The sequence below is a fragment of the Copidosoma floridanum genome, unplaced genomic scaffold (genome assembly GCF_036245765.1).
Source record: "Copidosoma floridanum isolate Cflo_tuat_1 unplaced genomic scaffold, Cflo_Japanese_pri ptg000030l, whole genome shotgun sequence".
Taxonomy (NCBI): domain Eukaryota; kingdom Metazoa; phylum Arthropoda; class Insecta; order Hymenoptera; family Encyrtidae; genus Copidosoma; species Copidosoma floridanum.
The window spans coordinates 10,791,675-10,819,546 of record NW_028321907.1 but is presented as its reverse complement, the minus strand read 5'-3'; the positions used below and the strand labels follow the sequence as shown (position 1 = coordinate 10,819,546).

The window sequence follows — 27,872 nt, the reverse complement described above, 5'->3', positions numbered from 1 at the left end:
AGAAAAATCACACGCTAGATGGCGCTGTTTGAAACACACACAAGAACGAGGGCCGCCGAAGAAGCCCGATCACGCCCGAAGAAGAAATAAATGTCTAAATAAGGGGAAATCGAGGGGAGGGGCGTCGAGAGTCGAAAGTCGAGAATTTCCAGTCGAGACAATAATCACCCGCTAGATAGTGTTGGATTTTTGAACTAAAAACTAAAAAACATGAAAATATCACATTTAAAAATACATAAAATCTCATTTCTCTCTATATACCTAAGTAATAAAAAATAAAGCAAATATATTACTTAGCTAACATACTAGTGACAACAGCGTTTGCATTCAAGTTGTAATGGTAAATCTCCGCCTTTCGGAAAGCACGTTGTGTGTGTATAAAAGAGAGAGACTTCCCGGCGTTATTTGCCCGCACCCGCATCCCCGTACGTCTATACTCTGGTGGGTAAAATTTTAAGCTGTGAAAACAGGGTGTGTATATCTATATAAGTATACATTTGTTTAGTTCATTTTCATAGTTCAAGTTTCGGCATTGTGGGCCGGCACTCATGTCGTCGAGTCCGACACTGACGACAAGGTATAGTACTTAATTAAGTCTTTAGGCGTTCAGTTCAGGCAGTTCCGTACTTTCGTATAGTACGGGCATGACAATTACTCTGCATCGTCAAACAAACATTAAATATAATACGCACATCCAGGTCTGCACGAGCACACAGTCATCAATGTTATCGTCGTGAATTAAATTTCCGAGTGATCCCAGTTGTCATACCACCGGGGGACGGAAATTAGCACGTACTTTACCTGATGCACTAGGATGACCTAACCCCCTTCGACTTTCGCGTGTGTAAATTTTTAGTTCATGTGGTGAGTGATTTCCCTTCAAATTAACCTACAGTTGAGAATTGCTCGTTTTGTAACTAGTGACAAGTTAAGTAAATTAAATCAAACGTTCCCCGTGCACCCCCGCATTTCAAATATCATATATTCTTTTCTGCTCTCGATTCTTGTATCTTTAATTACGTGTCATACTAATTAGTAATGAACTGGTAATGAAACCAAGTGCATGTGCGTTCTTGAGCCCTAAGCTATGATAATTGTTATTTAAAAATTAGTCGATATTTCGTGTGATAAGAAAAGAGACGGCGACAGTCGGACAATCTGCTCCAAAAAAAAAAGACAGCTACACATAAGTATACATATACTTTTTCGTTTATATCACAATCACATCACAGTCGCACACAAGCAATCCAAGCAGACAAGCGGAGCGTGAGAGAAGTAGTGGAGGAACATCCAAGAGGAGGAGAGGAAGACGAGGAAAAGAAGGGAAGAGTGAGTAGGAAGAAACTGGATGTAACCGTAGTGCGGTGCTGCACGGCCGCGTACTGAGGAAATTCTCGAGGTAGCGGTGATTTTTTGTAAAGACAACTACCATAAAATTAAGTAGGTTAGGGAAAAAAATTATCCGTAACAAGATATCGAGGCTCGTGAAAGATTTAAAGTGCAGGAAGTGTCTTTGATCGCATAATTACGTACAAATGCGGGCTCGCATGTGTATGCACCACGAGGTCGCACGCGCTGAGCTGACATAACCTCACTCTCGGACATACGCTTGTCTCGCTTTCACCCCCCTTCCCCTCACGAGGTCTGCAGAAAAGGCGTACACAGAAGAAAAAGAGAGAGAGAAAAGAAAACTCGTCGACTGGAACAAAGTGCATAGTGCCACATAGGAAGAAAGCACCAGAGTGCAGTGCAAGGCCGCATTCATGTCATTCCTCAGGTGCTGAGCACGTAGAGCACAGGAGGGTGGGCCAGAGATCGAGGGCCAGTGTGCTAGTGCTCTCTATCATCAACTCCTCGTTCTCCTCTCCTCCTCACATCCCAGTGCGCGTTATCGCGTAACATTTTTCTCCTCGGCGAAGATGGCGGCCAAGGTGGCGAGCAGTGCTGCTGCCAATAGCGTGCAGCAACAGCCGGCATCCACAAAGCAGCAGCAACATCCGAGTGTCGTTGTTGCGAAGGAGGAAAAGCCGGCATCATTAACAGTTACAACGGTAGCCGGCTTGTCGTATGCCCGTGTACTCAATCCTAAGGCTGCCAGCGAGGCGTCCGTTGCTGCTGCACCGATGACAAGCAACAACGGCAACACGACGACGACGACGTTGTCTACGTCTACAACAATACCTTCGTCATCAACCTCGCAAAATTCCGGTGAGTTGTTGCTTATACGTTGCTTTTTGGACGACTAATTATTCACATAGTGGTGGGCTATGCTAAATTATAAATCAACAGTAACTGGAAAAGTTTTCAATTGGAGTTTATCTCGTTGAACAATTTCTCAGTTACATTTGTATTTGAATTGTAGTTGTCATGTCAATTAAAAATGCTTTGTAAATTAATATTAACACTTTTGTTTAAAGGTACCTTTCTATGACTTATTAATGAATTCAGCTTTAATGAAGACGTCTAATTGTATTGTGTCTAGTTTAATTAAATGTATAAGATGAATTTACAAAACTCTTTCTCTGAAATAGCTTTGAAAATACAATTTTATAGTAACTGATCAGTTGATTCTACATAGTATCATTCAGCTGTTTTAGAGTAACCATCGACTTTTGGATAAATTATCAATAAATAGAAACTCGTTTTCTTACTCTTAACAGTATTGGTTCAACAAAATAAAACTAAAAAAATTTTATTACATTATGTTTGATCAAGTATACATGCTCAAAATATTTAAATTACCATTTTTAAATTTGTTGCAGGTTGTGCAAAGGAAAATAATAAAGAAAATATTGGTGGACAAGTTTCTGCACATAACGCTTCAGAACTTAGAGGCAAGCCCTTCAAAAAATCAAGTCACAGATTCGAAACTCACAGATATATACCTACAGAGCGAAGACTGTACGGTAATTACGTAAGACACAATCACTCAGCTCCTGTGGAAGCTAAAGTTGTACATACAGATCATTCCGTTGAAACTGCGAAAGAGGCAACTGAAGAGATTGTCCAAAACGGGAACTTAAACGGTACTGATGACGAATTTCAAACTGTTGCTCCCAAAAGTGCCAGAAGAAAGGAAAAGTTGAAGGAACTCCGAGAGCATGCTGAGTCTCAACACTTTCGTTTCAGGGACAGACAAAAACTGCATCTCCGCAGAGTAGAAAGTAACGAAAGACCACGAGGTAGGAGAATAGAAAGTAACGAGAGAGTACATGGCAAACGAGTCGAAAGCAATGAACGATTGCTTAAAGAAAAGGAACACATCAAAGATGGTCCTAAAGAAAAAGAAAAGGACAAAGACAGGGATAAGGATAAGGTTTCCGAAGCCAACAACGAGGAAGTTGAAGCTCAACCAATAAAATATATTGAAGCTCCTCTGCCTGCTGTTAATCCTTGGAACAAGAGCAAAGTTAGTGCACCTCAATCTCGAGTTATCCCTCCAACTCCTTCTGTGCCAGTAGCAGCTCCAGTTCTGTTGACACCGAAAGTAGCCCCGGTAGTTTCAGAAAAATCGGTCGAAAAAGAAAAAAGAGTGTTACAGCCTCAACAGCAACAGCAAAAGAATAAAATTGGTAAGTACTTTATTTTTGCAAGTATAAATAATTAAATATTTGATCTATCAGTTTTAAATCAAACATCAATGTTACCTTGTCTGATAAGCACACATCATGTCAAAGAAAATAAACGAAAAGTTTCTCAATTTCATAAAAAATAATTAAAGTGATAAGTGACAATTATTAATCAACGAATTGTTGTGTTATTTGACAGTCTAAATTTATGAAATAAGTATACCCGTCATTGGTTTTTTAGTCTTAATTTACATTAAAAATTTATTTCATACTGTTGATAAAAACATTAATTTAAATTAATGATGCATGAAAAATGCTAATCTTACAAACAATACACGTTGAAAATTTTTTTTAATTTTTATGTAGTAGATGTTGTTGGTATACAGATTAATGTAGCAAAATAAAAGTAAATAATTGCTGAGATACGAATCGGCTTATAACATTTAAAATCCTTAAAATACCAATAATATTACGTGCGTGCAAACATTTTAGTATGAACATTAACGGACGCCCATAAAAAAAATCGATCATTTTACTCGAATTATAATTAATATTTGGTTCAAAATCCTACATTACCAATTTATTTAAAAGTATTTTGTATCCAAAATGTTTTTTCTTGCCAATTCATATTCGACGGCTGTACGATTAACAAAGTAATGTATCTGAATTTTTTTATCATTGACGTAGTTGCTAGAAATGATGAAATTTGTCCCATATGCATCTGAACCATCCATTTTTCCATCAAACAAAGCATTTACATATTTTGTAACTCTCGAATTTGATTGACCCACAAACAAATTTTTTTTTACTTGTACTGAGTAAATTACGTTGATAATTAAAGAAGAAAAAAAAACTCGCACATGTGTTTCGTAATCCAGTTGCGCTTGTTACTTATAAAAAAAAAGCCACGCGTCGAAATTTATCTGCGGTTTATTCGATTAGGTAAAGAAGAAGAGAAAAAACGAGTCTCGTTCCATCAAATATAGCTGCTCTGCAACTTCACTTTTTTTTCTTTCCCAGCATAAACGTTCGATTAGAATAGGTACCATGTGTCTGTGGCAAGAGTAATTCGTGATCCACGTGAAATTCCGTAATTTTTTCTCTATCCTATTCATGTTTTTTTTTTTTTTTCTGAAATATCTTACAGCCAAAAATATGATTAAATTAAATTTTATCATATTCGTTTAATATTATATAGAGAAAAAAAATCGATAGATAAATTTCAAAATGACGATCTTGATAAAAGTTGTCTGTAATGAGAAAAATAATGATGGGTAGACTATTTTGAAACAATATGAAAATTTGAAATTAAAATGTTATTTGCTCTTATCTACAAACTTAAGTAAATAGTACTACTTCAACTCATCATTATTTCTGTATGCACGTTTGTACATGACTTCATTTACGGAGACGACGAAAATACTAATAAAAAAAAACCAATGACGTATAATGGATGTAAGAAATATGTTTGTGTAATGACTATCACAAAAATGTAACGAGAGTGTGAGGTTATGTTTGGAAAGCACGTGTTGGCCATGCCGTATAAAATCGATCCAAAAATAGTTGGTACCGAGATAATATCTTGCAGTAGCAAATTGTTTATATCAATTAGTTTTCGTACAGTGTGATAAATTACTATCGTACAAAATGAAATAAATATTATAATTATTTCCTAGTACAGATACCCAATAATATTAGTTAATCACAGAAATATTTTTTTTTGTATTAATTAGGCATATTAGTAAATATTAGTTTTTAATTGTAGAGATAAAAAAACTGTGAGTACTTCGTCAACAGAAATTGATAAAATTTTTCAAATACAAGGTTTTTTATTAGTAATTTATTCAGTTCACTATGTTGTTACGTTTTTAAATGGGGCACAATTTTCGACCCAAAAATAAATAAATTGCAATCTACGTAAAAATATAAAATAACTTCATTTTACATCGAGAAACTTGAAATTATCTTAAAATATACATCAACAAGCATTAATTTTATAATCTTAGCAGATTTTTGTATAAATCTCAAGTTGTATTTATTAACATGGTTGTCGATTGGTTGCTGAGTAGATAAGAAAAATGTATGAAAAAGCCAGTGGTGTCCCCGTCTTCTTACGTAACACATTTCTCGCAGCACGCTAATTTTTGCGAAAAAAAGAACAAATAAATCCTTATTTTACTCAAAAGAAAAAAATGAACATATAATCATGTCGATATTTGATATGTACAAATATTGCAGCTGTTTAACAAAAACATAATATTTTTACATCAGTATAAAAAACTTCGTCTCCACATTCTATAGAATTACAAATGAAATGTCAAAAACAATGTTAATAACGTAGCTTGTAGTGTGACAAGAAAGAAATAATATTTTAAGCTTGGTACAGGCTTTGAACATTCACACAAACTTTAGATGATTACTGCTTTTCACCTGTAACGTCATATGTACTTTTTGCACACTCTTGCAGTTAAACAGTTGTCGTTATATTTAAAATGTTCCCCAACAGTCCTTTACCTCGCGTAGTAATGTCCACGCAGGAAAGGCTAGTAGATTATTACTAATAAACTAATAGAAAGTTACAAATCACTTGTTATTTTTATAAATATTGTAGCTAAAAATATTAATATGAAATTGCAGTAACTGAATTGTACTGTAAAATTTATAAATTATACATTATGTTTTTAAGGAGAGTAAAAATACTTACCCAAAGTTACGTGTGATTAAATAAATTTTCGATTGTAAGATACATTACAATGGCACAATTTACGCTAAGCTCTTGTAAGCTGCATACAAGTATCGCTTTATATTATCGTTACCTTTTGGGATATTGTACTCGATTGCCGTGTTAAATGACACATACCTGAAATTGGGGTGATAATTTATGTCTTAGTCATTACAAAATTACATTAAAAAAAAAAAAAAAAAAAAAAAAAAAAAAAAAAAAAAATTAATGAAGTAATTAAAAATCAATTGTTAATTAAGCAATTAATAACCCCACTTGACGCCTCAACACCGTTATATCTGAACACTTAAAATACGCTACTTGATTGCTCCCGTACTAAATATAGATGGAGCATTCCTGCAGCAATCAAAGTGGCGCCAACTGCAATACTAAGTATATTTTCAAGATTCCACGTTTAAAACGAGCCGACGCTTTCTCACCTGCTTAATTAGTACAATCATCACACGCACACTACAATATGTTATACATGCTCGTGGCGACTGTATAAATAACAGCAGTTTTCAATGATCGCATGTTTTCCTTGAACTGAACGAGAGTGAGAGGCAGCGCCGACGATTCAAAGCGCACGTAATATACATATGTGTACACGTGCACCACATAAGCCTATACACACAGTGAAAGCTTTGTAACATATCAATATACTTGGGGTAGTAGCATCCAACGGGTACGTTTTCTTTTGGAGATCAATGAAAAATGTAATCATCACGTTGGTAACTCGAAGTATACGTACAACCCAGTAAGTATAACCGATGGAAAGATACAGTGCTTCGGAAAATTCCTCGCGTGACGTACACACTATCAGAAAATGCGTGTGTATGTGTGTACGAGCTCTCGTAAACCATTCGAGAGTTGTAGCGCACTAATGTAAAATTTATCACTGATTTCCCCCCCCCTATCACTTCAACATAAACCAAAACGTGATGTTCCAAACGCGTTTTCGTATTTATTTTTATCATCGCTGGAGGCCTCGTGGCCGACGCTAATATATACACACGAATTTACAGAGATAAAATTTTTGGTCACTTGTGTATCGTCAATTACTCGAAAGCCCCTCGATAAGAGCGACGATTGTACAGCTTTGGAAGTACGCAAAAGGCTAAACAAATATGCCGCGCTATACCAGAAAACCTCGTAACACCGCTATATACCTACTGCATGTATATGTTGCATGCATATTATATTTGTATTGCGACACTGGGTGGCGTTCGCGAGAGAAAAATATTCAGGCATAAATGGACGTATAATGAAAGCCATAAATCCATTCTCTCGTGCTCTCTCTCTCTCTCTCTCTCTCTTTTCACCTGTTGAACGAATTCCTATAGGCTACAATTACGTGTTGGATACACACGAGGTGTAGATATGAACGTATACTATGGAATTTGCGTTTTTTTCCTTGTTGCCGTTGGTGTTATCGTTGTTAGCGCAGTGATCGAAGTGCTTACTAGTATATACTCCTATATACTAGTATATACTCCTATAGGATTCAGTTTTTCGTACTATACGTGTCGAGTCAAAAAGGTGCTGTACTGAAAAATTTATTGATGTCTTTTCGATCCAAATTATGACTTTTCTTTCGTTAACAAACAAGGCTCAATCGTGCTTTGTAGATAGTATAATTGTTTTTTAATTGTTGTTCGATAATGTTAAATTATTTATGTACAAGAAGCAACATGATTGGGCAAAATTTTATCTCAAACATGGGCGTTTTGTTGTTTGCGTGAACCATTGTAGGTATTGAACCATTAAAGTATTGAAATTCCCGGGAGTAGTCGGTTTTTAAGATGTTTCCTTTAACAGACTGTAAACGTAATTATCGAGCTATAAAAATACGTCTGTAGATAACGACAGTTGGAATTAAAAACTTTCCTTTCATCAAAAGTGTAACAGCAAAACAAGATAATTAATGTTTTCCAAATTTTTATAGCCGTAATACCTATAAACTGATGTAATACCATTTAAAAGCGTTGAAGGAGTTTGCACATTTTCAAAGTTGCCTTTTTTGTAAATTAATTTAAAATTAATGTGATTGTAAACTGATCTTATATTTGTTCTTCTAAAATTTTTACTTGGCTTCACACAAAAACATGTAATGATTAATTTTTAATTAAATTTTTTATATCTAACATGCATACAGCGATAAATAAAAATATAGCCCCAAGAAATACGTTTTAATTAAATTTTGGATAATAACAACGAATACAGCAAAGAAAACAAATCAATTATGACGGGAGACATGCACTACGTAAACAATATGTACTGGTAACTCGATTTAACCACAAATATTTGTGTTGTGATTATTTTTAACTGAATAAACAACAATTGTTTACGATGGCAGCTTATTTATAATACTTGGCAAAATTCCTGTACCCGATATCATACCGATCTTGGGTTTGATACAAATATTGATGACCGAAAGTCTATAATAATTATTAACGATATAGTAAATATTTATTTACGTGGCTGATGCAATAAATTTGTATTATAAACATTTTAAAGATCCAACTGTATTTTAGACGGATATATTAAATTAAAGTGAATAATTGAGCTTGCACTGTAACATTATAATTTTTTCATGAATTAAAATGAAATCAACATCACTTCTCAAATTTTATGACTTTGAGTATCAGTAAATAAATTCAGATTGATAATCTTTGTATGTTGACAACTCACTCATGGGTAATCTAAAAACAAGCAAATAAAAAAAAGAAAGTTATAGTACATGAAACTTATTTAACTGGCAAAAATAGGCAAAGTTACGTAAAAAATATAGACGTAAAGAGAGTTTCGCAGATTATACCCGTAATCGGTCATCATTCTGATCTCTATTTTTTGCCTCTTCGTCACTCCAAATCATTTTGATTTGATTGTGTCGATGATTATTAGCCACTGTCTTGTTAAGGAAAAAAATAAGCTGCTACACTATTACGACGACGAAATGATAAGATGGGATTTTTTTTTCTTCCTTGACTTCTGTACACGTGTCTTACTTCATCGTTGGCCTTATTAATTCATGCTAATCTTCAGCATTGGTATGCAAATAGGCTCTCTTTTATGTACCTTATAATTAATTTTTTTTTTTTCCTTCTTACGTTCTGAATACCTCTTGCACATTCAGATTTAATTTGAAAATTGCTTATTGTATCCTAAACGCCAAGTCATTGAATAAATATTAAATGTTTCCGATGCAATATACTGAAAATTGAAGAAATTTTGATACGAGTATTATCTGTATAATTTAATTGGATACGATGTACCATATTGAAAGTTTATATTTTATTACATGTGTAAGTTCAATACTTTATTTCAAATCAATAATTACAAAATAAAAGCATTAAACTGTATAAAGTACTTGTAATTTTTCATCAATTCAAACTCTTGAATGTTTTTTTGTATGAATGAGTAACATATGTATGACATTGTTTATTTTTTTAAACAAGTTTATGAACTAACAAAAACATATACATCTATCATAATCAAGTCTTTACTTTTTTTCAATAAATGTTGGAAATAAATGATATTAATGTTTCTAAATCTTTTTTGAATATACCTACCGGTATTACTTATAATTTTCCTCGAAATTTTCCATTCTCGCTCGATTTTTCTTTGTTACGACAGCTTTCACTTAATCATGTACGCGTTTTTTACTGAATTCATGGGGAATTCAAATACACCATTGAACATAATATGTTGTTACTTGCTATATTATCCCCTGAATTGAAGGAAAAATTGATTCAAATTTTCACATTGTATTGTATTATATTTCTTTTTTGCCTAAAGATACTTATTTCCGGGTATTTGTTGTTACAAGTAGTATAACAACACACACACTTAGTTTTGGAACTTTTAGAATATTATTAATATTTTATTGTTAAAACCATTACACACTTACGTGTTTTCGTTGTGATGATTTACCACGGTATCATAAAATGAAACAATAACTTTTGATGTAATCAAACTCACATTGCCACGTTACCATGTCATGTCAAAACGATTATTCTTTTTTGCAATGAAAACTAGTATCAAAAAATTTGATTTTACTTCCTACTGATGTTTTGGAAAAAAAAAAAAAAAAAAAATTAGGTCTGTGTCTCTTACATACATATACAATAGATGCCAAATCAGATCAATAATTGAATAATCACCAGCTCTTCTGTTGTTTGACTCGTCCTCTATTCTATAACTCTGCCCTTACTTATACATAATTTGTTTTTATCCTGTCGAAAAACACAGTCAACAAAAAAAGGGAGCATGCCGTCAGGAAGCAGTGTGACCTCAAGGGAAAGAAAGAGAAAAAAGGGAGAGAGGGAAAATAAAATATCGGAGACTAAGAGGGTAAGCTCATCTTCGAGAAAGCAACTTCGCTTATCTATATATTTTCAAAAGATGCTTCATGTTACGTGATCACTGGAAAGTTTTTTTTTCCTTTCACCTAATTTGCTGTACGCAATGGAAATTCGATCCATGAGTTTAAGCTGAACAATATAATAACAATGATTCCAAGTGTTAAAATATTTGCGGAGAACAATGTAAGGTACAATTTTTTTTTTCTTCCCCAAGTTTGACGCAAGCTCGCGCAAATATTGAAACTTAACGTATCTATTATGTGCCTATAATAATTTTTATAACCGTAAAACTCTGGCACGTGTTGACTACTAGACACGTGCGCTTTTGTGTCTTTACAAACTTGTGCATGTGCGTACAAGCTAAATTAACAAAAAATTTCCATTTTAAAGTTTTTAAAATTGAAAAAATTTTCGTGTCAAGCCATCTCACGCAATTCCGACAAAAATTTTTTCATGTCTTTATATTTTTTTTTTTTTTTTTTTTTTTTTTTTACTTTTCTTTACACAGATTTTAGCAAATTATTTTTTTAATGTCAAATTTTTGTTTTTCTTCAAAAACTAGTATCGCCAAAAAATTAAATAAAAAGTAGAGAAACAAAAAAGGTGTAAGTAAAGAGTACGTCACATCTACTTTATTACCGGTACGAAATAAAAATCTTCATCCGTAGGAATACCTACATAAGTATTTTTTTTCTTTCTAATTTTGGGAAATTCCACGTAATATTTTTCCAAAAATCGCTCATTAAACAATTTTTGTAGCCATGAAGCGTCGCCCCTAAAAAAATCATAATGCTACCGATTGAAAATTGTCGAAAAATGAATTATTTCAAAAATTGCTAAAAATACGTACAAATTAATTTGCACTGTCGAAAATAGGCTGTTAAACTCACTAAAAATCTTTAAAAAACTGTTTTGATTTACTCAAAGGAATCCAGCTTGAAAAAATCAGAATCGCATTTTTTATCCCCAAGAATCGTAAAAATAGTAAAATAGTACAGGCCAGAGAAAAAAAATATTTCGGTAGAGCGGAGGTTGCCGATAATAGAGAGGCGTAAATAAAGAATGAGAAACGGCGAGAAGGAACGAATAAGTAGTACATAGTCTCGCTGCAGCAATCGCGCGCGCTCCCACCACACCGGTGGCATGCAAAAACCCAGAGAGAGCGAGTCGGCCCTCGCCGAGTAGTCGACATACCTAATAACGCTCTCCCTCTCGTTCGAGCTTTTTCTCGCCGTGCACATACCTGACCCGCTCGCTCGTTCTTTTCGACTCTTTAGTACGCCGTGGCTACTGGCTACGCGGTTCTCGCTCTCTTGAGACGACGACTCTCGATTTCTTCTTCTCTTCTTCGCGACATCTTCTCTCTTCCAAGTCGTTTGGCAGAGCTCGTGGGTGCCGTCGTCGTCTATTTTCGTGCGAGCGCGTGCGCATATTGTTTTTGCGCTCGTTTTGTGCTCTAGAACTTTATACTGATGTGTTGTTGTTGACCAAAAAAAAAAAAAAAAAAAAAAGTGCCAGACAAACTTCTCTTGTTTGATGCCTCCATCTCCCAGAGAGAGTTTTCTTCTTGGCAGGGTTTATTTTTGCTAGCTCCATTTTTCGCAAAGTGGCGGTTTTTGCAGTGAAACACCCAGTGTTGAAACATAGACAAAAAAATGTATTGCTAGTTGATAATTTTTTAAAATTTTTTGTTCTTTCCTTTGATTGACGTATTGTTGATTAACCGTACAATTCATAACTGAGGGGGAAAAAATCGGTTTAAAAACCCGGTCGTTCGGTGTGTGCGCCCGCATCGTCATCATGAAGCTAGATGGGATCGAGGAAAGCTGCATTAAAAGTGAGCATATTTTTGATGGGTGACAAAATTTTAAACCAAATAAACAGCTGACTTTTCGGTTTTGCTGGGACATAATATAGAGAAAATAAAATGGCTATTAATTCTGCGATGTTAAGGAAGTACTCAACTTTTTAATGAATGTTCGGAAATTCACGCTGGGAAAAAAATACACAACTGATATTTACATGAAAAAAAATTAACGTGTAATCATCGTTATTTCAATAATTTTTTGCTCGATTTTTTGCCTTAGGCATGTAAATAAACAAACAGTAGTCAACGCAAAAAAATGCTTTAGATTATCTCGTGTGTGCTCTTGTGAACTTTTTTTTTTTTTTTTAATTCTACAGCTGGCATACGCATAACATCCGAGTACGTACGCGAGAAGAATTCACGTGTTTTTGTTGTCGTTGAATGCAACAATGCATGTCTCGCGAATTATACCCATACAAGCGCATGACTTACATAATAGTATGATGATATCATCAGCCAATGATGCACATCGGCCAAAATCGTCATTGTCACTCGAAACTTGTTAATTATTCAGAATTTGCGTAAAGAACGAGAGCGATTCCTTACATCGACGGTGCCATTCGAACGTGCGATTCGAACTATTTTTAGACGTGCCTTGTTAATTTTATTTTATGTGTTAAATAATACGGCATGCTACGAAGTACGTGTCTCTTATGAAATAGGAATCGGAGTATTTTTGGCCTCGAGGAGTTTATGTACAATTTTTTATTTTTTATTCATTGGAAACGATGATTTTATCTTTATTTTATTCAACTAAAATACACGAAAATTAGGTAATCCTGTTGGGGTCCAATTTTTAATAAAAAAAAAAAATAATAATTAAAAAAAAAGTCGTTGCAACAGTGAGCCTAAAAATATTTTTTAGACTCGATACCACTTCCATATTGCATAATTGTCACCATTCCATGAAAAATTCTTAAAAATACAGAATGACAGAAAGTATTAGAACAAAAGCAAGATATTTTGACGCAATCAATGGATTTGAAATGCCTTTTTTTTTTTTACTATCCGTTCTCTGCTGCACAGTTACAGTACAATTATCTTGACTCCAAATCCTGGCCACGTGCGTTTTTTTACTGGCTTTTGCTTCACCTACTTTTGTCGGTTATTTTGAACACCCAAAATGGACAGGAAGAAAATTACTATAACAAATACAAAACATGATACAAAAAATTTTAAACCAACCTGTAAATGCAGTGTAAGGATGCAAATAATACGTAAAACCATAACAGAGCTGGAAATCGCAAAATTATTTTACTTGAAACACTTAACGCTTAAACAAAAAACTCGGCAAGAAGTTACAGTTAGTTGGTTGTTGTGCAGTCGAGAAGTAGAAGCATCGACCTTTTGGATTGACGTGTTGCCAAAAAATTTTTAGTATAATATTACTTCCCAGTATATTTGTATACTATGTTGTTTATAATCCATTTTTTATAAATTCTTATTTGATAACTATCTTTGAAACACGCCTCAATTGGTGTGAGTTCAAGATTAATCATGTGTTGTATTAGAAATACGTAAAAAAACACAATTAATTGTTTACTAGATTCTTCTCTTAAGTTTTGCGCGTTTAAAAGTAATTGTATAAGTAATTTTGTTGTCACCGTTTCATTTTACTCTTTTACTTCGCACATTCGCTAACTATTAAAAGTTTAATTTAAAACATTTGAATTCACTCGACCGTATATTAAAATTCATTAAATAATTGACAGTCCATTCATTTTATAAATTAATATCTATAGTCTAGTTAAAAAAAATTTTTGTTGGTATTTATTTAAATAACGTTACAACTATAGTTTCTAAAATACCTGTTACTTCTGTGTTGTAATTGAATTATATTTTTCCACAAAATATAAAAAACACTCTCATACCCATTAGATAAATTGGGTAAAATTACGTTAAATTACGAATATTTTTATTGGTTTTACAATTATAAATTCAAATTTCAAGTAACATTTTATCAAGTAATACACTCTCAAATATAGTATTTTTCATTTCTTTAATTAAATTTTATTTTAAGCTTCCATCCTCTAAAACGTCGCTTAACATTCTGAAAATTGATTCAATTATTAATTTTGATTACAATAGGTTTTAATACATGTATAATGAAAATAGCTGTCTCAAAATTACGGCCGTGTATAAAACTGATACAACCAAATTTCTTACTTGAGTGTCAACCATCAATTTCTATATGACTTTATGAAATAGCTCACTTGTGCTTTTATAAACATAGGTGACAATAAACCAATCTAAAAAACAATTGTCACGCCATTACACTATTTAAATACAACGGCCAACAAAACAACAACGCCTCCGACAATCAATAATCCCTACAAGACAAATGCCGCTTATTTACGACTAGCTTCTGTTGTGCACAGCCTCCGCAATGATTGGTAATAGACGATGTGTTAGACAATTGCCAAAACAAGAGCAATGCTAAACTAAAGTACTGCATTCCTGTGGGTATTAGTTGCCTCACGTTTGAATGCACTTGCTAGGTTGGCACATGTAAGTGTGTGTATAAAGTGCACGTGCGCGTATTCATAAGATAAGCCGTCCAGGAAAAGTATGAGCGTTTGACGCACACACGGAATTTTCGAGATATAAACGCGTCTCGTACTAACTTGTACACGCAATTTTGTGTAAAATTCATGTACCGATACAGTTGTAAATTAAAATGAACAAGTGCACACGTGAGCCGCATTATTTTTATCCCATCGTGTCGTATAACATATCGTCAACATTGAATTTATTGACGAATAAAATTTTGATTTGATACTCATTTTATTGAGGAAAATAATTTAATTCCGAGTCGTGATATTTCTTGTAATCGTCATAAAATAGAATTTGTATTTATGGCTATATTGCATTTTACGTGAATGTTTTCGGTTTTTATATGTAAAAAAAAAACATACAAATAATGATTTTTTTACTAATGAAATACTTGAAGGAATAAATCATATGTTGTGTTTATTTATCATACTATTTTTTCTTAATATAAATAAATTACTTATTATTGTTTTTTCTCTAAACACAATTATTGTTACCTTTAGCTGGCATATCTTATCAAAATAACATACTGTAATTATATTTTTTCAATATTAATTCTTTTTTTATTTCTTTTGCTGTAAATAATATGACTATATTTTTATTTAAGTCTAATAACCCTTAACTGGTAGACTGATCTATCAGAATAACTTGATTAATTACTTACTTTATCTTTTCAATTGAAAAAAAATTGATATCTATTTAAAACAACAAAGATCTATTTAATTAAAAAATAGTAGAACTCATTTAGTCAACAAAGACTTAGATTATTTTTTTCAAATTGTATAATAAATGATATTTAATAAATGATAACATCATTAATAGTATGGAAAAAACGCTCTGAAACATTTATGAATCACCATATGTTTTGCAGAAAAAGGTGATGTAAGAATAACATAGTCTTTCACAGGACAAACAAGCTTACCTTTTTTTATATGTTTCAAATTCATTATATTGACATCATGATGCTAATAATTTTTACTAAAAATAATTATTTTATTATTAAGTTACAATAACATTTATTATGAATTGAACGTATCTTGTGAAATACTCGTTTGTTGATTTATTTATTTACATTCTAATTTTTATTTCACGATCTCTAATGAGGGTGCTTATAAAATCTGTGAATTTTTTTTCCTATGATTGATAGTATTTTTAATTTCTGTTTCTATATCGACATTTTAGCATTTTCCTTATCCAACAGCTTTGTTGGTAATAATAAATCAGATAGAGCGCAATAAAGTTTCATGTGTATGTTCATAAATAATTACAAAAATTGTATCCATTGTTGTACCAATAATAAAATTTCACTAATGCTGTGTGCTTATCTGATATCTGAGATTCATTCACAACTTGCAGACAAAATTTGTGGATGAAGTGTGTAAAATCATTTTCAAAAATGCATAATGTAATCAATTTTTTTTTTTTCTTTTTTTTCAGAAAATGGAATAAGCAACAACGCGCAGCCGACGATCGTGAGAGCTCCCAAAGACCGACGAAAGTACAACCAAAAGGTAAGCACACAGACAAAACCCACAAATCGTTTTGTCTCAAAAAAACCGAAACGAGTAAAAGACCTCCAGTAAACCCTCAAGCGGAGGAGGAAATGCGTTCAGTAACACAATTTTACTTATTTCGTCTATTTTCGCGCTTCCTCTACCGCGTACGGTACTACAAACAACAGCACTGTGCGATTTCTCTGCTGGCGAATGACTCCTGGTTCGACCGGCTTTAGCACCAGTGCTAGACCAAAAGAGAGGGATCGCTAACACCATTAGGATACTGTCCAGTGATTGGGGTTGACTCGCAAACCCTCTGACATTTTTACCATTTTATGTTTTTTTTTTTTTTTTTTATCACGCACACTGTCGTGAAACAATGTTTTTCTCTACCTTGCTGCAAGCTGTTTTGAAAAATGATACTTAACAATATGCCGTACCGTTGTTCAGCACACGCGATTCCATCGTTTGACATTAAAATTTAAGCCATGGTGAAAAAAAAAAAAAAAAAAAAAAAAAAAAAAATACGTTACTTGTAAAATAAGGCACGCATTGTGGTAAAATCGACTCATCATTCGCAGCTCTGGAGATGTACATGAGCCGAAGCTGCGAGTTGTAGAAGGGAAGGGAGGTTGATACAAATAATCCTTAATTAAATTTTTGTTATTTTTCGCATTCCAGGCGAGCGACTTCTCGGACATCGGCGACTGGCCGACTTTGGGTGCTCAAGGCGAGGTAAGGGTCTCCTCTCATGATACTAAATATTCTTCCTCTTCCTGTGATTCGCGTCTAGATGCTTTTCTCGCGCTACAGACCTACACACCAAACATCCATCAGTACGGTTTAAATATACAATGCAAATAAGCTCTCGACCAACTGCATCATTCGAACGTTCAACACTGCTTTACTGTTCTATTGAATAGTTAGTCGTTTGATTGTACCCATTGACTAGCTGATGACAAACTTGAAATCCGTTTTTTTTCTTCTCGCTATTTATGCTTCGCGATACTTGACTTGAATGTTTTCAGTGTTTTTAACAAGTGGTTGATAAAAATTGCATAAATTACTTTCGTTCAAACACTTGATTATGTTTCAATCTTTTGTAAACAGCTAAAGTCCCAGTAATTCATTACAGGCCATACTGTATTATGAGTCCAACCTGCATATCTCACAAAAAGTTCGCCATTCGCTTTTTATCGCTAAATTCCTAAAAATCGAGTGCTTCTTATCACTGACGCCGCGTGTCTCTTGGTTTTTTCAGCAACCAAAGAAGGCGATAGCGAATTCCGCCCCAAAGCAGAATGGCGTCGTTGAGAATCCGAGTGAAGCTAAAGAGAGCCTCGTTCCAGTCGCTCCTGAAGTTAAAGGCAAAGAGAACAAGGAGCAAAACAACCACTGTCACGAGGAGAGTGACGAAAACGCCGATAAGAGGAGAAAAAGTCAAAGTTAGTTGCCTCTCTTTTCTCATTTTTACCTTAGATTTCTGCTACTCGTTAATGATTTTAAAAATTTGAAAATCTTGCATAAATTGAAATGATTTTGTTGTTTCATTACATAGAAAATGAGTAATTTAATAAAAAATGTCCAGTGATCTCGTAAAGTAGTTGACAGTTGGTACTTTTTTTTATAAATTGGGTTAACGTTGAACTCGACTGTGACGAGTTGTGTGAATTTTTTTTTCTACCTCGTTTTATTAACAGTACAAACAATCGTGAGGGAAGTTCTGTGGTTTTTAGATTATATCACTTTGACACTATCATGTTGAAACGGTGTATTTTAAAAATATCTTTATCTGCGGTGGTAAACATTTTGTTTTCTTTTACGTCAACTTGTCATCCAATGTCATTAATTTTTAGTAAAAGCAATGCATTTATCTGGAATTGACAATTTAACTTTTCTCCATAGCTAACAAGCAAAAGTGGGTTCCTCTCGAAATCGATATGACCAAAAATCGCGGAAAAAGGGACCGCTCTCCTAAACATAGTTCTCAAAGGGACAAAAATGACAGCCGGCGCAATGGTAAGCAGAATATAAAACAATTTTATTCAAAACCGCAATCCAACGAGTTGATTACATGTAGCCGTTTGCTCTTCAACAGAGGATGAAAATTGGAGAGATCGCGAGTACGATAGATCGAATTACAACAGTAACTATCGCAGCAGTCGCGGTAGCAGAGGTGGTGCAAGTTACCGGAGCAGAGGCCGTGGAGGTCGCGGAAGCGTGTCGCGCACCAGCAACTATATTCGTCAGAGAAATCACGATTACCCGGCATATTCTACTGACTTTCCGACTCAGGTGATTATAACTCAGGTGAAGATCCCCATGCATTGTATCTTATTTTATTTTATTTTTTTCTTATGGGTTTGACATTTTTAAAAATTTTTAATCGATCCTTTTACGACCCGTAACTTACGTTGTTGCTTTTCTGTACGTTTTTCAGTCGAACAAGTTTAGTCCAGCAGATCCTTCGTACATGATGCCTTTCATGGGGACGTTTTACTATAACAATTCGAATTTCTTGAATTTAGATAATACGACAGTTAAGGAGTATATAAGGAAGCAAATGTAAGTTACTACGATTCTTCAACGTCATGAAAAATTGAAACAGAATAGACTTACATTTTCAACAATGATTATTGTATTTTTTCAGTGAATATTACTTTAGTGAAGAAAATTTGATGCGAGACTTTTTCCTGAGACGAAAAATGGACGCAGATGGTTTCCTGCCGATAACTCTGATTGCTTCCTTCCATCGCGTGCAAGCTTTGAGCACGAATGTTTCTCTAGTCATAGAGGCTATTACCGAGTCAGATAAACTAGAAATAGTTGATGGTTTTAAGGTAATTTTTACGTGTGTTTTGTCATGCAAGCACAATGGATTATTTATTTGGTAATACTTCCAATTTGCCAAAACTATACCTATACGTGCTAGATTAATGTAGGGCTTTCGCAAACGCCAATAGGATACGTCCGATGATTGGAGTTTAATTATTACCTTGCGACAGTTAAACCACATGTTTACTTGTAATTCATACTTGTGAATGTATTTTTACCTTTCTAATTATGTTAATTTCCATTCGTAGGTGCGCACAAGATTCGACCCGTTAATATGGCCCATCCTCGATAATGGTAACCCAATCAACTCCGGCTCCTCCGATGTCTCGTCCACCTCGCCCAACGAAATATCGTATCCCCATTTCACGCAACCGCCCGAGTTCCAGCCAGCTGCCAAGCCTCTGACGGCTATTCCTGCACCGCCCGTGCCGACTCTGCTACACCCCGTTCCCCCTGTAAACGGCGACGAGCTGCGTCTCAGCGAATCCGAGAGCATCACGTCATCGATCGCCGACACTCTCAATCCAGAAGTGCCAGAGTTCATTCCAGTCGTACTCACTGCCAATAAACAAGTACAAGATACGACAGTTAACAGTATCCAAAATACCGAAAAGAAATACGAAGAAACTATAAATGAAAAAGCGGAAATTAGTGATAAGGATGTAGAAGAGAAAAAGTTAAACAGCATTGAAAATAAAGCATCGGGTGACATTGAGATGGAGAACAAAAAAAAACACGAGGATGCTAAAGTAGTGAACGAATGGCACGAGGTAAATAATTCACAGAGAATCCAATTCAAGTAGTGTTTCTGAGTCAGAAAATTAATAACTTGTTTGTTTAATCTTCTTCTTTTTATTTTTTTTTAAGTGTTATAATTAAAAATAAATGTCCATTCAAACTAGGTTAAGAAGAAGAAGTCAGCTTCAAAAGAGAAAGAAAAAATCATGAATGGCAATAAAATATCAAATCATGTTGGTCACGAAAAAGAAGAGTTAGACTTCCAATTTGATGAGGAATTGGATGCTCCACCTACTGGACGCCATAACACATTTTCCGAGTGGTAAGATACTTTTTCAATAAACAAGGAAGTTTGTACACTTAACTTGGACTTTATTCAATGATGAAAATATTTATTTTGTCTTCTTTTCCCGTCTGATGAAAAATGCTGATAAAATTACTTCTGAACTATAAGAAAAAGGAAAATTAATGTATCACTCACGTTAGGCTATAATTTTTTTCTAAAAATACTCAAATTTTTAGGGATGAAGATGACGATAACGAATTTGCCGATAAGGACATTAACAAGCTATTGATTGTTACGCAAACAACGTCGACGAGAATTCCAAAGCACGATGGACATGACCGTACTGGTGACTGGACCAGTCGAACAAAAATGACGCAGGATCTTGTGCAAGCTATCAACGACGGCTTGTATTATTACGAAGAAGATCTGTGGGGAGATGATCAACGAGTGAGTTCCACGATGATTTTTTCTAAAGTTTTGCTTAGAACATTTCTCACGTGATGAAAATTATTACATTTTGTCTTCTTTTCCCGGCAGAGTAAGCCATGTTGATTAATACCCTATCTGAAATGAATCTATAGTACAGTAATAACCTTACCGGTAAAAAAAATTATTTTTTATAAATGCCTCTTGTTAATTTTAACATTGCAGTATAGTTTATCGTCATCCGGCACAAAGTACAAAACCATCAGCGTTATCAGCAAAGAGGATTTTGACAAGTTGGCTCCAAAAGCACCACGCAAGGCAAATCCCGAAGTACCTCCTCCTCCCCCAGCTCAACTGGATGGTGAAGACAAACTACCAACCGAGCCAAAGAGCTCTTCGGCTCACGTTACAATCGACGTGGCATCCGAGAGGCCGGAGAAGAGGCGTCGTAACGACCGCACCCTCAAAAATCACAGAGCCGTTCCGAGATTCTTTGGCGTAGTCAAAGATGAGCCGGCTGTCGATTGTATTACTCCGCGTAAACGCAAAACCCGTCACAGCAATAATCCACCAGTCGAGCATCACGTCGGTTGGATTATGGATGTTAAGGAGCACAGACCTAGAACATACTCTACAGGGTACGTAAGTCAGAATTCGTAGCAAAGGGCTTGAATTTAAAAGGCACATATAAGTGATTCCGTTTAATTAATAAACTTTACTCGGAAAGGATTCAAGTGTGCGAAATAAAATGCACGTTTTTAATTTAGCGCTTTACTGCATTGCTTAAGCACTAAATGAAAACTTGCTACAGTTGACATTTATAAGTCATACATGTGAATCGTCATTAGTTTATTTTTGTACTAATATATAATTTCTCTCGTTTCTAGTAGCAGTACAGGTTCGAGTCCGAATGAAGGCTTTTTGTCAAGCAGCTACGGAAGTGCTCCTCAATCATTGCCCACTTTCCAACATCCTAGTCATGCTTTGTTGAAAGAAAACGGTTTTACTCAACAAGTATACCACAAGTATCATTCGCGTTGTCTGAAAGGTACATTTTATGAGATACACTTGCTTTACAAACTATTGCTGTAATGATACTCAATTTTTAAAATTTTTCTTTAAGAACGCAAAAGATTGGGCATTGGTCAGTCACAAGAAATGAACACCATTTTCCGCTTTTGGTCATTCTTCTTAAGAGAAAATTTCAATCGTACCATGTATGAGGAATTCAGAAGAGTCGCTCTCGAGGACGCTAGTGAGGGTTATCGTTATGGGCTCGAATGCTTGTTCCGCTTCTACAGCTACGGCTTGGAAAAGAAATTCAGACCTCAAGTTTACAAGGACTTCCAAGTTGAAACAATGAATGATTATGAAAATGGTGAGGATTGTATGACTGCTTATTTTTGTTTATTTTTGTTTTAAAAAATGTAAAAAAAATATGAAACTATTTGTCGACTTTTATGTGAAGGTTTACCAATAAATTTTACACAATATTTCAGGTCAACTCTACGGATTAGAGAAATTTTGGGCCTTCCTTAAGTATTATAAACATGCTAGTGACCTCCCCGTCGATCCCAAATTACAGGGATTCCTCGAAAAGTTCAAGACCATCGACGATTTCAGAGTATTGGAGGTAATTGTTTGAACATCACACGTATGTTTATGATTTCACTAAAAAAGCTTCAACTGATGTAAATCCGATTTCGAATTTCAGCCAAAAATCAGTGAGCTTAAGAGATCACAGTTTGCCAATCGTCGCATCAGAAGCGTGTCGGAAAGTGCGAGCGGAGTCGATTTCTCCGCTGGTAACCGCATTCGGCGATTATCTGGTGGCTCTAGCCAAGTGACACTCCCACAATCGCAGACACAACAAAAGCAGAGCGTCAATCTTTCTCAGTATGGACGCTATAGAACTGATTCCTTTGGATCGGGTAGACTAGGCAATTATCGAAGACGCACCACCGATTTTGTTGGGACTACTCCGGAGGAAGGTGCTATTAGAAATGGTGAACAAAAGTGAAAGTGGCTGGTGGTAAGACTAATTTAGACTCAGAAAATTGCTTTTAAAAAATTCTGAGCATTCATTAACAACCGCGTGTGCGAGTACCACGATGCTACGAGCTGAGGCTATACTCGTTTTCTTCATTGATACTGGAAGACGTTGAAAAATCTTTTGGAATAATAATGCTTGAGATAAAGTGTCTGCTTCATGACACAGTAAATCTCGACAGCTCAAGCAATGTAATTGATTGAAGACTATTCATATTCAGGGGTAAAGAAATCTTACTTGATTGTTTTCAACAAAAACAAAAATTATAGTCTTCTGAACCATATCTGAATGATATCAATTACCTTTTATTGCACTGTCTGTCATTTTATCGATTTTTTGTCTGACAGATGAATGAGAAATGGAATTCCGAGCATAATTTATCGGATGAGAAAATTGTACATTGTTGGAAGATGAACGATGAAAATTTTGGACTTGACGTTCGGATCGAGCACTATTATTAATTAGATGTGAACGATTGAAAATTAATATTACCAATTTATGCCTACATTTGGTAAGCGACCTAGTGTTTAAATCTATACTCTACTAATGGCTACTGTAATACTATTGCAGAAAAAGTTTCTAATACCTCTAATTACGATATTATTCTAATCTTAGATTTAGATTGACAAGATACACATGTTTAAGCAATAAAGAATTGCGCGTAACATGCTACCCAATGCAACTGGATCCGTATGAGCCTAATTTTTGATAATTGCTCTTTGACTTTGCTTTAGAGCTAGCTTCAACATTTTTATATAAGTTAACACTTGTAGTATCAGACAAATTTATAGTGTTACGTTTTTTGTTTCCTTTTTTTTTTTAACTGTTTGATTCTATTGACGTTCAAATACGTACATACTTACACTTATTGTCATACAGTGATAGCACACATATATTTGCTTTGTTTGGGTGAAAAAAAAGACGTAGCACGTTATACATTACTTGAAAGAAATTTAAAATCCCTCACAAATCTTGTGTTGCACTGCCATATGCGTAAATAGTGTATGTAATTATAAGAAAAAAAGTACACTTTCCCTGTTTTTCATCTTTTATAAGAGAGAGAAGATTGCTAAGTCTGAAACGTTTGATCCCTTAACTCGATTTACTTAAGGCACGGATTGTGCTTTGAGAATCGCCTTTGCGTATTTCTTCACCATCTTGAATCATAGACAAAGTTTTACAAAGACGCGAAAATCGCTTGTTTGTTGTAAGAAAACAAGATTCGACAAAATTTGACAAAGTGTACATATAATATATACATTAATAAAAAAAACTCATTCACGGCGTAAAATCAATTGATTAACCAAGTTGTTGCATCTTGCTGTTGATACTTGAATTAGATTGCGAACAAAATTGCTGCTTAAACCACAGAAAAATTAGGTATTCCCGTATATCTATCTTTAATCACTGTAAAGTTCTGTAAATATGTACACTGATTACTATATTTTTTAAGCATAATCAACTTAAAGTGAATAATGCATAGAAAAAAGGTACTTTTCTGTTTGTAAAAAAAATTGTAAAATGATAGTTTTCGTTTAAAACTGTAGCATAATATATAGTGTACAGTATAATAATTTAAATATGTGTGTAGCAAAAAAAAATTTTTTTTCTTTAATATTCAGCATAGTAAAAACTAATAGAGAAAATATTTTTGAATTTATTGACGATAAGTGTCGAGAAAAAAAATATATTTCTAGACAATTCGTACTCTTTTAATGATCAATTGAGTCACACGTTTTGTACATTAGATATCACATAGACTCGCAGTGTTGGAACATTTACACTTGGATTACGAATCGTACATTATTAATCATAGTGCAATTGTATCATAGCAAAATCGTAAAAATGGTTTTTAAAGCGTATTATTAATACGGAAAAAAAATCAATGTAGGTGAATATTTATTTCAATAATATTCCACAAAAACACAAATTTATATTGTCTTATTTACATATGCATTTGTATAAAATGTTTTTCTTGTACATTTGAAAAAAATCTAATTATGTTTTTGAACTGTACTTTTTTTCGAGCAAGTATATGTGTTTTACAACACTAACAATGATAACATTGATAGCGGATGAAAAATATTTGCATTAATTATCTTTTGAATAAATATTCACGCGCATGCCTATATTATTCGTGCGAATAAGCCGAAGGTTCCCAGTGACAAAAAGAAAACACGCGCTACGCCTCGCCCTAAGTCAACGAGCGAAAAGTAAAATTAAAATAGAGCAGCGCACACATATACCGATACTCACACACACATACATATATTATAGCTAATATATGCTCGCACAAGATCTCAACGCGCGAATGATAAAATGGATAGATTTATACGTAGAAAGACGCGTACGCGTGCATGTAACAGCATCACCCGTGATTAGACATAAATGTAAAATTTTGCCTCTCGTTATTTGCCAGATACTTTTTTTTGTACTTTGTTTTGTTTTTTTTTTCCTAAAAGTGTGTTGTGGAACAAAAAAATAAATCAAGTAAAAAAGTGATCCTACTACTATTAAAGTTTTTTGTTATACTTTAATGGAGTGAATTTTTTTTTTTTTTTTTCTTATACATTAATAAAATGTATACGTTTAGTGTGACAGTAAACGAAAGTTTGATCGGAGAAGGATGTAAATTTTAAACGGGCATCGGTTACTTAGAAGAGATAAGCGTGATCTCCCTTTGAATGCTGAAGATCTCATCTACTTTTTCTTGAATAATAACTTTTGTAATCTGTAGATTGAAGAAATAAAAAAGTGAATTATATTATATTCGTAAAAATACATTATGATCAAATATTCATGCTAATTGATAGTAATTCACAGAAAAAATTGATCTGATCTTTGGTTAAAATCAAACAGTTAAACACGCGTTGAATCGTAATGGGCGAGTTAACTTTAGTGGTTACATTAATTGTGAGAGAGCATTAATGAAAAAAAAAAAAATAATAATAAAAAAAAGTGGAAAAAAATACATAGTAGGACATCTATTATCGCTAAAGTTCGTAAAAACGAAAAAACTTAAAAATAAAGATGTACGTGTTTTTTCTTTGACTATTTTTTACGTGCAGTTTTAACTGCTGATGCGTGTTTTTTTCTTTTTTTTCAAATTTATCCAAATAGAACGCGAGGTATATGTTTATTGTCTTACCTACGTAAGTAGTCGGTTGGTGAGAAAAATTTTTTTTTCATTTTTTTTTCAAAAATTTTTCTTTTCTTTTTTTCAAGCCGTGTATACTTAATGACACGACGAAGAGAAAATTGATGACACAAGAAAAAACATTGAAATTAAAAGTACACAGCGAGATCAGAGATCTTAGCCCTGTAATGTAAATATACATAAATATATCCTTAAGATTAAAGATGCATAACAATGTATTGTTACTTATATACATGATTAAAAAACTATATTCGTAATTTAACGATTGATAGATGAATAATCTTATTTTTAAGGCTTATGCTATACAATTTAGTCGGGTGGGGTTATTAATTTGAAAAACACGAAAAATGTATAAAAATGTTACATATATATTAAATAAATATACATATTTATTAATATAGAAATAGATGTAGCAAGATGTGAGTCAACTGAATCCGCGTATCGTACTATTGAAAATGTACTAAATAACGGAAAAAAAAAATTAAAAAATTTTAAAAAACGTAAACAATGCTAACAACAAAAATAAATAAAATTTAAAAATTGTGTACACGGCCCTTTGATGATTTTTCAATGAAAATGATGTGTGTCATTTAGCAGAAAAATAACTAAGTATCGAAGAGAACTACTGTAAAAAAACGCAGACTCTTTTCTTTAAAGACTTTTTATAAAAGAATAACGATTGCGAGTAGTAATTTTGTATCTAGTAAAGATTTTAGAAAATCCGCGAAATTTCGAAAGCAAACCCAAATCAGTTCAATGATTAAAGTTGCAAAGAAAAAAAAAAAAGAAAAAAATTTAACCCCCTGTAGACTAACAATAAAGCTCAAGATAATTTGATCACATGAGCGAGCCCCTCCGTTAAATAAGAATCCTTGCTTTCTTTCGCTATATAGTGCCTTCAATGAGGAAAACGATAAAAATATACTTATTGCCGATCGATTACGTGAATTGTCTTTTTTACGATTTTTACACTTATTTCCTCCTCTTTGTACAAACAAAAATGTCAACGATATTTAAAAAAAATAAGCGGTCAAACATATCGGTTTTTTTTTCTTCTTCTTTCTCGGACGACCGTATCAGCAAAATTGGGATTGGAAATTTTTTGGGATTTGCGCGAAAAGGCAGGCGATATACTTGACGATTGTTTTTCCAAAAAGTTCATACATTAAGGGCAACATTTTTTTTCTATGCTGTCCATCCTGATGATAATCAAGCGACGGAAAAAAAATCCAGTCATGTGTTGGTAAACCAAAAGATTCTTGTGCTCCTTTTTGCCTGAAGAAAAAATATTATTATTATCATTTAGTACCTGAAACCTTTTTAAATCTGTATCATAAAATGATGTTATTCCCCCGAAAAGTGTATGAAAAGAAGAAGAGAAAAAAAGTATCAAGAGAAAATGATTGTGTTCGGCCGAAAGGTTATTTTCCATCGACAATATCGAAAACTTTGTCCGGGTACGAAACGAAAAAAGTTAAAGCAAAAAAAAAAAAAAAAAAAATTGGAACGCCGAACCAGCCGCGGCACTTCGCAATTAACAGAGCCTTGTAAATATTATCGATAGTTTGATTGAAACTAAGTAAGTAAAATAGATTGTAAGGATTAAAATAGTAGCAAGCGCGTATAAATGAATAAAATCCAAAAAATATGTCGATTTAAGTTTCGTGGCGATGCACCTAGCGAATAACAGTGCAGTTGTGATAATGCTATATAAATTTATGAAGTTCATTAGCCGATTGATTATGATGGTAAAGTGGATGAAGAAGAATATGGTAGTATGACGAAAATAACGGTGATGATGATGATGATGAT

The 27,872-nt window shown here is 33.8% G+C and overlaps 1 protein-coding gene across 5 annotated transcripts; it reads left to right on the top strand.

Annotated features, from left to right (window-relative positions):
• Positions 1 to 539: 539 nt before the first annotated feature.
• larp (La related protein) lies at positions 540 to 27,872 on the top strand. 5 transcript variants are annotated; one of them, XR_001338902.3, is made up of 18 exons: positions 540 to 2,208; positions 2,763 to 3,572; positions 16,510 to 16,583; positions 17,250 to 17,303; positions 17,830 to 18,013; positions 18,474 to 18,587; positions 18,667 to 18,878; positions 19,009 to 19,133; positions 19,219 to 19,408; positions 19,652 to 20,173; positions 20,306 to 20,463; positions 20,664 to 20,874; positions 21,079 to 21,491; positions 21,741 to 21,901; positions 21,977 to 22,231; positions 22,353 to 22,486; positions 22,568 to 23,414; positions 23,519 to 27,872. XR_001338902.3 is itself a non-coding variant. In XM_014349398.3 (17 exons), the coding sequence occupies exons 1-17, from the start codon at positions 1,920 to 1,922 to the stop codon at positions 22,871 to 22,873; spliced, it is 4,197 nt and encodes a 1,398-aa protein (XP_014204884.2). In that variant the 5' UTR covers positions 540 to 1,919; the 3' UTR covers positions 22,874 to 27,872. The 5 variants fall into 5 exon arrangements, 4 of the variants coding, with proteins under 4 accessions (XP_014204884.2, XP_023247863.2, XP_014204882.2 ...); XM_014349398.3 differs by having other exon boundaries at positions 18,667 to 18,863; positions 22,568 to 27,872; XM_023392095.2 differs by having other exon boundaries at positions 21,744 to 21,901; positions 22,568 to 27,872.